Consider the following 12,174-nt stretch of genomic DNA (forward strand, 5'->3'; position numbering starts at 1 on the left):
ACACCTTACACCTATCTAAGAAAGAACTTGTACCCAAAAGACATGAGGAACTCTTAAAGCTCAATAAGGAGAAGACCCCAAAAACAATTTTAAGGGATAAAAGGGGCAAAATATGATTTTTAAAGGATGCTGCAAAAACTACCCGACAGTAAGCACGTGATGATGGTGAACACCATCCAGGACTCCAATAAATACAAGAAAAGATGTTCCTTTCTTGCTCAACTTGATGAGTCAGCAGAGAGATGAAAACTGAAATCACACTGAGATACCATTACAACTCCACTTGAAAGGCTAAAATTAAGACTGGCAGGTGTTAACAAGGATGTAGAACTGGAACTCTCATACATCACTGGTGGAAATGCAAAATGGTAATTCGGCATTACAGTTTGGCGGTTCCCATAAAGTCAAACAGCTACGTCCACCTCCTCACACAACATTCACGACCAGCTAGGGCATTAGCAAGAACTCTCCATGGCTAGGACAATCAAAAGAAGAAAAGAAAGAAGAAAAAGAACAGTACCTGCAAAGTGATGAGCTGCTCTCTGCCACTAGGCTCAGTTCTAGAGCCTGCTCAATTCTCTCCCCAATACGATAGTTTATATACCAAGATCAAAATAGAGAAGGGAACATCTCAATTATTTCTCTCAGCCCCATCTTTTAAAAATCTCTCTCTATGAAATGCTGATAAAAGATATGAGGCCCAACTCAGGCAATCATTTCCTGGGAATCTGCCAGGATGCCGTTCTGAGAATTAATCCATGAGATCTAATGTAACCATAATTAACAACCTTAGGCATCCACATACACTTATCGTTGAAAGAAATGCACACACACAAATGGATGTGATCCAGGTTTAACATGTGGCCCAAATTAAACATATAAGCATTGTTCCTTTGGATAAATTACAGGGGAAAAAAAATCTCCTTAGAGACAGTAACTAAACCAACCTCAACTCCCAGCTGGCTTCATTATTCTCTTGTCCTCAACATAATAAAAACTTTCTAGCATTTATACCTAAACAATTTGAGGAAAACTTGTTCTGTATAAATTTTAAAGTTCTTAACTACCTAAATCTAGCCATCCCAATGCATAATTTTATCATTAATGCACACTGTTAAGACCTCACCCATTAAGCATCTTGTTAACACCTAACTAAAGGGTGGAAACTTGCGTATTATGTATATAATATGACATTTTACAAAGTTTAAAGCATATGGTAATAAGTAAAGCTACTGACAAGCTGAGATCACTTTAGACACTGTTGCTGGTTTTGCATGGCCTGGCCTCTGCTCCTCTCCTCCTGAATGCCCTCTCTTCTTGCTCCATTGTTCCTGCCCCCACTGACCTTCAGACACTCCTTCCTGCCCCAAGTCTTCTCCACAGGCCAGTCCCACAGCCTATCACACTAGCCTCAGGAAAGAAGTTTTCTACTAACTTTGTTCTAGCATATCGCCTCCCAAGAAATACCTGCATAAGAATCATTAACTTCTAACTCAGCCCAGGGATCACCTGGCACAGTAATCCACTTGACAGTTAACACTTTGCTGAGTCTCTCCAAAAACCAAGCACTTATTTAAAGCACTGCTTCAAGCCAGATACACTTTCGGAAACTTGCCTTTGTCATGCCTGACTGTTCAATGCACAACTTAGAGAGGGCAGGTCCCTCCACATGCGTGGACACAGTGAGAGCTGCTGCTGCAACCGTGCTGTCTCCTTCATCCCTCCCAATTACTAACCGCACCAGGAACTGCACCCCATCCCAGGAGTGCTCAGAGCCAAAGGTCACCGTGACACGTTGCCCCCACAAGGTGCCTGGCAAGCACCCCTGAAGCAGGCCCGGATGTCCTCTTGCTGGTCTAAGCGACTGCAGAAGAAAAAGATTCTCTCTAGATTCTAGAGAGCTGGGCTTGGGAGGAGAGGTTGTTTTCCTGGAAATCCAACTCCATCTTTTAGAGACAATGAGAATTTACGGCTAGAATTCTGTTAAAGCCATATGGTGTCTGGGCGCTCCAAAACCTTTGCAAGGATAATGACTTTCTGGGGACCGTACAACAGTGAACAAGAATACTATCAATGGAAAAACGCATTCCACGTTTGAAATGATCAATATACAAACATTTGGAATGTGATCCTTCTGTACGTTTGGGACTGCCTCCATGTGACCAAGCAGCAAAAACAAATGGGGACATTTGTAGGACTCGACTTTTCATGCTCACACTGGAGACCTGGCAGAATTACTCACACTTCAGCAAACTGATGCCCAGGAACAAAATTAAAATGTAGCTTAACACATCACACTTCGTAGTCACACTTGGTGACACTTCGTAGAATTTTTTGTATCAAATTAAAAAAGAAAATTGACTTACTTTCCTATTCCTCAACTACATGCTACATTTAAGGACATTTTAGCCAATTTTATCTCATAAAAGTACAGATGACTGACACCTCCCTGTCCCAAGAAAAAAAAGTTTTCAAAAAGTATTTAAGGAGAGGTATCAATTTAAAACAGGAACATAAACCCAACATGGTGGCTCATGCCTGTAATCCCAACACTTTGGGAGGCTGAGGCAGGAAGACTGCTTGAGGACAGGAGTTCGAGGCCAGCCTGGGCAACACAGCAAGACCTCATCTCTATTAAAAATTTAAAAAATAATAATAATAAGCCAAGCGGGGTGGTGTGCACCTGTAATCCCAGCTACACAGAAGGCTGAGGCAAAGGACTGCCTGAGCCCAGGAGTTCACGACTGCAGTGAGCTATGACTGCACCACTGCACTCATGGCCAGTCAACGCCGTGAGACCCTGCTTCAAAAAATTATAAATCAGGAGATCGAGACCATCCTGGCTAACACGGTGAAACCCCGTCTCTACTAAAAAAATACAAAAAATTAGCCGGGCGAGATGGCGGGCGCCTGTAGTCCCAGCTACTCGGGAGGCTGAGGCGAGAGAATGGCGTAAACCCGGGAGGCGGAGCTTGCAGTGAGCTGAGATCCGGCCACTGCACTCCAGCCTGGGCGACAGAGCGAGACTCCGTCTCAAAAAAAAAAAAAAAAAAAAAAAAAAATTATAAAACAGGCACAGATAGGAAGTTCACTCTGCACACATTGGGTTTAAAGTAGAGACTGCAAGTGGCTATGGAGAAGTCTACATGTGCAACTACAGGGAAATAACAGGGAAAGAGGTGGGTGAAAATCCATCTCTGAAATCACTGGCAGGTTTGTTGTCCTAAGAAAATCTGGCAGAAAAATTACACACAACTCTGAAGGTATTCTAAGACTACAAAGGGCACATCTTATTATATTCACAATGCATATCAACCTCAGAAACCTCTTTGGTATTTGCTAAGTATGCCCATATGTGACAGTGGCGAGAAAAACGTCGATACAAAGGCCATTCTTACTGGACCAAGAGGCCGTGTTCCACCTGGGGACAAGGTTCGTGAACACCGGTTCAAGACACTGCCATGACTAAACTAATGCAAAAGTAAGGGCCCCATTAATCCGCCAAAGTATCAGTCTGACCTTGAAGCCAACCTTAATCTTAACTGTGAAGAAACAAATTTCAATTTGTTAACAGCACCAAGACTTCAACCTCACTAAGCCAGCTGGGTTAATTTCTTATTGTATTTATTTCTTTATTTTTAATACAGGGCCTTGCTCTGTCGCCCAGACTAGAGTGCAACTTGACTCGATCACAACTCACTGCAGCCTCGACCTCCAAGGCTAACGCTATCCTACCACCTTAGCCTCCCTTAGCTGGGAGTACAGGAGTGTGCCACCGCGCCTGGCCCTCACTTTCATATTTTTTGTAGAGACAGGGTTTCGCCATGTTGCCCAGGTTGGCCTCCAACTCCTGGACTCAAGTGACCCGCCCACCTCGGCCTTCCAAAGCGCTGGAATTCCAAGCATGAGCCATCGCGCCCAGGCGAGTTAATTTCTTATTTTTGGTCACAGAAGCCAGTATTCCAAAATGCCTTCCTCCAAATGTTGGTCTCAGCCTGAGCTGGTTTAAGTTGCCACCATTTCTCTGTATCATGCTAGTTACTGGAGTAACCGTGTATCTTAGGGTAGCTAACTGGTCCATAAACTACACTGTCACAAACTCTCTCTCCATCCACCCTTCCCCTTCTGAAAAAGGGAGAATAAAAAATATGGGCCTTTCCAAAGAGTTTCTATTGTGAGATCAGCCTCACCCTCCTTAGAATAATTTCTGCATGTTCTGAACACAGGGGTGCTAATAAAACTATCTCTGATGCAAAGGAAAAATAAGAACCCCCATAAACCCTACCACAAACTCCAAGTTCAGCCCAAAGTAGGATCAGCTTGGTTTCATTCTGAAAAGCAACTTGTTATTGCCAAGGGAGCAACTGTTGTCTGTTCAGAACTTTTCATCTTGTTTCCTTTTTACCAAAGTTTTAAAAAAAGCAAATAAAAGCTGAATTTTCCATCATCCTAAACATTCCATAAAAGGATGGTCAGAAAATTCCTGAAATTCGAAGTTCCCCAGGTCCTGGACTGCTGGCAGCTGCGGGACAGGCACAGCCCTCGAGGGGACTGATGGGTTATACAATCATGGTTCCCAGAGCAAGATCCACTAGAATAATCCGCCCCGGAGACAATGACATCATGTGAGCCACCAGGCAGGAAGTTGGGCTCAGAGAAGTGAAGGGTCAAGTCTTGAGAGCTCACACTGGAGGACACCCCCCTGCCCCCAATCTAAAGAAGACAGAAGTCACCGCCTGCTAGAAAAAACCAACAAAAACTACTTTAAAGAGAAAATGAGCCCACGGGGGGAAATCAATCAGCAAATGAAACCACGAACACTCAACTCCAGGACCATTCCTGCGGGCTCCGACGCCCCAGTGAGCCTCTCCACACCAAGGGGCCTCCCCGGTGCCCCGCTGGCGAAACTCTGATGCAAACGCGCAGCGGGAACAAAGCGAAGTGGAGTTCCTGCCTCCAACTTTCCCGGACACCCGGCCGCGCGAGGGCAGCCGCCGACCCCGAGGGCCGGGGGCGGCCGCTCCGCACAAAGCCGCCCCCAACTCAGTGACAGCCACAAGTGGCCGGCCGCGGGACTCCAGGAACGCCAGGACCGCGTGTGCCCCCGCGCCTCCCGCCCGCGCACGGGACCCGGCGGGGCTCCCCGGACACACGCAGGCAACTTTCTCTTGGGAACGGGGCGGACCCGGCGCGGACCGGAGGAGACTTGGAGACCCCAGGAGCTCCTGAGCGCTCCCCGCCCCCCACGCCAGCCGTTCGCCCCGGGCACCGCGAGCGGAGCCTGCGTCCGGGTGGGCCACCCACCTGCACAGCTCGGGGAACGGGGCAGGCTGGGCCTGCGTGGCCCCCGGGGCCGCGACGAGCAGCAGCAGCTGCAGCAGGAGCAGAGAGCGCTGCGGGCGGCCGGCGGGCGCGGGCCCCAGGTGGGAGCTCCGGCCGGCGGCGGTCCCCATCGCGCCGGGCCCAGGCTGCGCGGCGGGCGCCAGGTTGATGGCGCGCGACTGCTGGGGGCCGCGCCCGGGACGGGGTCGCGCCGCCAGGGCAAAAGCGGAGGTGGAGACGGAGCCGGAGCCGGAGCTGGAGCCCGAGGTGAGCGCGGCTCGACTGGGCTCGGCGACAGCGACAGCGGCAGCCGCGGCCCCGGAACCGCGTCACGTGACAGCCGCCCGGCACCGCCCCCCCACCCCCGCCCCCCGCTCACGTGACTCCCTTGTTCAGGTGACCCCCGCCCGCCCCGGCTCCTCCCAGGCCCGGGTCACGTGAGCGCAGCACGCGCGGGACAGGAAGCGACGCGGGCGGGGCGCAGGCGCCAGGTGCCTCCCAGGGCCTGAGCTTCTCGGCGGGATAGGTGCGGCGGGGGTGCCTGGCCGGGCCTCAGTTTCCCCTCCCACCGCTCCCTGCTGGATCGTGGCGGGTGCTTCCCTGCTTACAGCAACTGTTCCCAACCTCGATCGACGGGTGGGGGAAAATAAGGAACTTGGATCAAAGTGCCATGGAGGTAAATGCCTTTGCACAGTCTCCTGGCAGCGGATCCGTAGGGGGTGGGAACACACTTTAACTGCCCGTGGAGTCACATCATGGGGGTTTACAACCTTGGCCCATCAGCGCCTCTCAGACCTTCTGTGGGAATATTATTTCCCAAGCATGGGCTTCCTACAGCAAGGAAGGCAGAACAAATACAGCAAGGTGAAAGAGTGGACAAAAGTGTCGCTGTCAAGCAAGTGCCACTCAACAAAGCTTTATTAATTCACTATGTGGATGGCCATGAGCTAGCCACAATGAAAGTAGTACGATCAATCTAAAAGTCTTGAATTTCAAAATTCACTTTCTTTTAGAGCAAAGATACAAAATAATCATGATTGAAGAGAGTAATCATCATCATCATAAAAGTTCATCTTTTTTAGAGCTTATTCCATACCAGACATTGCTAAGCATGTAAGCATGAATCTTTAAAAACCTATGAGATGGGAACCTTCTTATAGATGAGGAATTGAGGCACAAGGATATTGAGTAACTCACTCAAAGACACTCTGGGATGTGGTAAAGCTGGAATTCAAACACATATAAATAATCGTGACCCAATAATAGCTAACATTTCTTGAGCAAGTAATTATGTACCCAGTACTGAAGTGTTCTGATACTGTAATTTAGCTCATTTAATCCTAACAGTCCTCTGAGAGGGGTGCCTTTATTGCACCCGTTTTGCAGATAGGGAAAGTGAGGAATGGAGAAATTAAATAACTAGTTAGTCTTGCATTTAGTAAGTGAAAAAGCCAGGGTTTGAGCCCAAGCCGGTCACAGGCCTGTGACCTAACCACCGTGCTATTCATATATTGCCCAAGAAAGGAAAGTGTTGTAGTGGTTCAAAGGGAGAGCTCAGGTGTGAACTGTGGACGTCGAAAAAGGGTTTGTGGTGGCCATGCGCAGTGGCTCATGCCTGTAATCCCAGCACTTTTGGGAGGCCGAGGCAGGCGGATCACAAGGTCAGGAGATCCAGACCATCCTGGCTAACATGGTGAAATCCCATCTCTACTAAAAATACAAAAAAATTAGCCGGGCGTGGTGGCACACGCCTATAGTCCCGGCTACACAGGAGGCGGGAGAATCTCTTGAACCCGGGAGGCAGAGGTTGTGGTGGGCCGAGATAGCGCCACTGCACTCCAGCCTGGGAAACAGAGCGAGACTACGTCTCAAAAAAAAAAAGAAAAAGAAAAAGGTTTGCATTTTGCAACTCCAGTGTTATAATGGACATAGGCAAGGACCGTCAGTAAATACTAAAACCATCTGGTGAAAATTATTGTGAAACAGAATATTCTCTTTGTCTCAAAGTATCATCTTCAAAGTATGTTTCCTTAAAAAAGACAAAATACATCTTCACAATGGAAAGATCTGTTAGAACCACCTTAATCAAATGATTAAAGCTAGTATCACCAATTTTTTAAAAACTAGCATTTTCTGCTTTCTAAAGTGATGCAATAAAAAATACGAAAGGGTAATATTTAAAAGATGGTATAATCATAACTCAGATGTGGAATGAACATGTATCAAAGGTATTCCTTAGCTCATTCATTAATGTGAGAACCAGTAACATGTCACAGCTGGTTCAAAGGAAAATCCAAAGAGAATCCAACAAATATTCAGGCAGTTAGGAATGCTGAAAGGTTGCCTATAGATGGAAAATTGGTCAGTAGCCATAGGTCAAAAAACAGCTGCATACCCAATGGACACAATTTGCATTTCTAAAGACAAAAATCATATATATTACCATCACTATTCTACAAGTTACAGAGTTGTAAAATACCTCAAAGACAATGGCAGGCACAAGACCCCATAGAATCAGATAACACGAAAGAGTGTACTAGACAACAACTAGCATTCCATTACAGTTGACCACTAATATTTTGGGTCCATTTCAAAGTCTTTCTTTCACAGTTATTCCCTACCATACACACTATCACAAGTAGTCTTGCCAAGAAGTTTAACTTTAATTGAGACAAAGCAGTCAAATTCAAATTGTGAAACATAAGACAAGAAAACTGAACTGGACTATTGCAAAATATTAATGCTCTGAAAAAAACTCTCCTCCAAAAAACAAAAAAAAGTGGAAGTGCTATTCTAGATCCTTGTAGCAAGCATAACCTGTGGGTCAAATGTGGTAAGGCAGCTGTTTTGTAAATAAAGTTTTGTGGGAATACGGCCACACCCATTTGTTTATGTATTATCTATGGCTGCTTTTGCCTGCAATGACACAGTTGAGTAGTTGCAACAGAGACTGTATGACCTGAAAATCCTAACGTATTTTGCCATGTGACTCTCCGCAGAAAAAGCTTGCCAACCTCTCTTCTAGATCAGTGGTTTTCAAAAGTGTGATCCTTAGACAAGCAACTTTTGTGTCACCTGCCAGCTTGTTAGAAATGCCAATTCATGGGTCCTGCCCCAACCTACTGAATCAAAATCTCTGGAGATGGGCCCCAGGATATTGCTCTACCAAGCTCTCCAGGAGATTCTCATACACATGGAAGTTTGAGAACCATTGTCCTAAATTAAAGGAGACTAAAAAGGAGACTAAAAATGCAATGCATGATTCTTAATTGCAGCCTAGACCCAAAAATAGGAAGGTATAAGGGACATTTGGAAACCACTGGAAAATTTTTATGTAAATCGTATATAAGACACTTTAAAGCAGCAGTCCCCAACCTTTTGGCACCAGGCACTGGTTTCATGGAAGACAATTTTTCCACGGATGGCGGAGGGGGGTTGTAGGGGATGGTTTCATCAGGCATCACAAGGATGGTGCACCCCAGAGCCCTCGCATGCACAGTAGGGTTTGCACTCCTATAAGACTCGAACACCACCACTTATCTGACAGGAGGCGGAGCTCAACGGTAATGCCCTCATTCTCCTGCTGTGCGGCCAGTTTCCTAACATGCCATGGACCAGTGCCAGTCCAAGGCCCGGAGGGTTGGGGGACTCCTGTTCTAAAGTCAAATACTGTAGGGCATAATTCTCCTTTATTTCATTTAAATTTTCCGCAAAACCTTTGAGGAAGTAGAGACTCACAGATGTCGGCCTAAGACCCCCTGTTATAGGCTGAATTGTTTCCCCTAAAAGGACATGTTGAACTCATAGCCCCCAGTACTTCAAGTGTGACCTTATTTGAAAATAGGGTCATTCCTTATAGATAAATTATGATGAGGTTACACTAGAGTAGGGTGGGTTCTGAATCCAGTATGACTGGTGTACTTACAAGAAGTGGGCGAGAGAGACACAAGGAGAAGGCAGCCATATGAGAATGGGGGTGCCATGCATCTACAAGCCAAGGAACGCCAAGGATTGCCAGCAACACCAGAAGCTGGGACAAAGGCATGGAACAGATTCTCCCCTAGAGCTTTCAGAGGAAGTGTGACCCTGCCAACACCTTGGTTTTGGACTTCCAGCCTCCAGAACTGTGTGAGACAATTTCTGTCATTTTAAGCCACCCAGAGGTACTTTGTTGTGGCAGCCTGTGAACACAAATAGCCAAGAACACAAATGTCCCTCAACTGATAGGACAGATCCAGGCTTGGCATCCAGGTGCTCCAACCACCGCCCTGTTGTGATGACCCAATCTTCCTGCACCTGACATTTGGCCTGACTTTGGAAGCACAAGCTCAAATGGCAGACCAAGGACAGAAATAGCAGCTACTGAGGATGTCCCCGCATGGTGTCAAGAGCAATAGCAGGGGCAGGTAACACTAATAGCTGCCCCTTTGGAACACAAACCACGAGCTTTCAAACGGATGGTATGCACGTATTGTTCTGAAACCCAAACAGAATCTCACCCCAAAGACCCAGGGACTTTTTAGAACACCCAGAAAGGAGCATGATTGTACCAAAAGACCCTCAAAACACATTGTGATTCATTGTAGGCTTTTCTTGATTCCTAAGATCATAAACTGCCAAGAAAAAAATGTACAATAGATAACATTGAATCAATGTTAAATTTCATGAGTAAGATAAAACTACTGTGATTATATAGACGATGTGCTTGTTGTTAATGTGATACATGCTGAAAGTGAAGTGTCATGATGTTGGCAACTTTCAAATGATTTGAGGGGAAAAAAGAATGTATGGATAGCAAGCAGATGTTAAAAATATTAACAATCACAAATGGAGGTGGAGTATATCAGTGCTCTTGTACCATTCTTTTGACTTTTCTGTAGGTTTGACATTTTCCAGAATGAGGATTGGGAAAGAGATCTCATCATGAAAGAGATTGCTTTTGAGTGAATCTGGAAGAATAGGAGGAAATTTAGGGAAAGGACGTTGCAGGCAAAAAGAACAGCAAGTGCAAGGCCATGGTAAAATACAGAAGCTGTATTTTCTGTACAAGGCCTTTTGCTTGAGCAAAAGTCACATGGGAATAAAGAAAAACTACTTTTGGCCAAAAACTGTGCTAGATCCTGGGCTTATAAAATATAATCCCTCCCTCAAGGAGCTCACAGTTTAGGACATAGTCAATTCATATGTAAGTTTGAAATTTTTATTGTGCCCAGCTCCTAGAGGATCTTAAATGGTCATCTAATAAGCTTAGATTTGGCTGGATATGAAGTAGGGAACAATAACAGCGGATACAATAATACGTACTGAAGGCTTACTCTGTCAATGCCATTCCTGTATTATATCATTTACTTTTAATACCAATCCCACCAAATAGGTAATTTTATTACCCTCATTGAAAAGATGAGCAATTCAGTCATAAAGAAATTGTATACCTTGCCCAAGGTCATGCAATTGGTAAGTGACAGCACTTGGATGTGAGCTGTGTGATCTGGGACCAAAGCCCATGCTGTCAACTCATAAACTGCCTCCTCATTGAGAGATTTGGAGAATGAGAAAGAGATGTTCACGGTGACACGTCAGGGAAATCCATCCGGTTTTAAGATAGACTGGAAGCTAATTTATTAAAAGTATCAGAATTAAGGTGACAGAATCGACAGCAGAAAGCCTTATGTCCTTCAAAAACACCCAGTTCCCAATTAGTTAACACCTCGCCATGTAACTGTCAAAGGTAATGCCCTAAGGCTTTGGCATGGAAATTTAGAGGGGAATGGGTCTAGAGGCATGAGGCAGGTGTGGTTGGCTGCCTTCCTGCAGGCATCTCATGCCCTTGATTGCTGGCAAAGCCCACCTCCCCCAGAGGCTGCGGGTGTGAGATTCTCACTTCCCAGACATTCTTACAGCCAGAGCAAGGGCATATGACCCGGTCCTGATGATGGAACTCGATGGGAAGTCTCCTGAGATCTTCTGCAAAAACATTTTCTCTCCAATAAAAAGAGATGCAAAAGAGAAATCGCTTCCCCTATTGTGTTTTCTGGATGCAGTAATTTCTATATGAAACTGCTGTCCCCTCGTAACTGTGAGGGAAAATGTGGCCAACACAGTGGGAACAACACGGAAGACATCAGCATCCTGAATGTCACCGAGCCACTTCACCAAAACTCTTGTATCTGATCTTTTGTTTTGTGACAGAATAAATAAATATTCCTAAGCCATGTATGTGCATTATTAATGTATTGCCTCTCTGCTTTGAATGCACATTCTATGCTCTGTGATAAACAAGTATATGCTCTGTGATAAACAAAGGAATTATTTTAAGCAGTTCTCCTTTCAACTAAATGACATTAAGCTTTCTGAGCAGAGGACACTGGAGAGAAACTGCAGAAGAGATTCTCCTGCTGTTCCCAGGACATCCATACCATGAGGTGCTGACCGTCTCCTCCCCAACCTGCATACTAGTGCAGACCAGCTCCAGCCTGGCCAGTCTGCTATCCAATAAATGGAACTAAACTCTTTCCCATGAGATCTGAATGCCTTCAGATCTGAATGCTTGTCCTTCCTTGAGTCCTCTCCATCAGCCTGAGGGACTATGTAGTGTTTTCTTATATCTTACAGTTACTCCTTTATCACAGTTAGTAATTATTTATATTAAAACTCCCCTGTTTCTATCTCCTGCCACACCAAACTCCGAAACTGCCACACCGTAATTAGCTGGCTTTGTATTTCTTGCAGCCAAAAGCATACCAGCTGACCCAGTGCAGCATTTAGCAACCTGTTGGGTAGGACAGACAGGAAAGAAAGAGTCAATGATGATCAGTGCTTCTAGATAGGTAGGTTGAGTCCAGAGAACAGAGA

At 45.8% G+C, this 12,174-nt stretch overlaps 1 protein-coding gene across 2 annotated transcripts in view; it reads right to left on the reverse strand.

The window, feature by feature from the left end:
* Window positions 1-5,646, reverse strand: part of IGF2R (insulin like growth factor 2 receptor) — a 136,397-nt gene extending 130,751 nt beyond the window's left edge. The window contains exon 1 of one of the 2 annotated variants that reach the window (XM_033234290.1): window positions 5,305-5,646. In XM_033234290.1, coding sequence (XP_033090181.1) covers window positions 5,305-5,453 — 149 coding nt within the window. In that variant the 5' untranslated portion in view covers window positions 5,454-5,646. The remainder of the gene's footprint in view (window positions 1-5,304) is intronic. The other variant, XM_033234289.1, reaches the window with a different exon arrangement.
* Between the last annotated feature and the right edge of the window lie 6,528 nt (window positions 5,647-12,174).

The sequence above is a fragment of the Trachypithecus francoisi genome, unplaced genomic scaffold (genome assembly GCF_009764315.1).
Source record: "Trachypithecus francoisi isolate TF-2019V2 unplaced genomic scaffold, Tfra_2.0 Lachesis_group15, whole genome shotgun sequence".
Taxonomy (NCBI): domain Eukaryota; kingdom Metazoa; phylum Chordata; class Mammalia; order Primates; family Cercopithecidae; genus Trachypithecus; species Trachypithecus francoisi.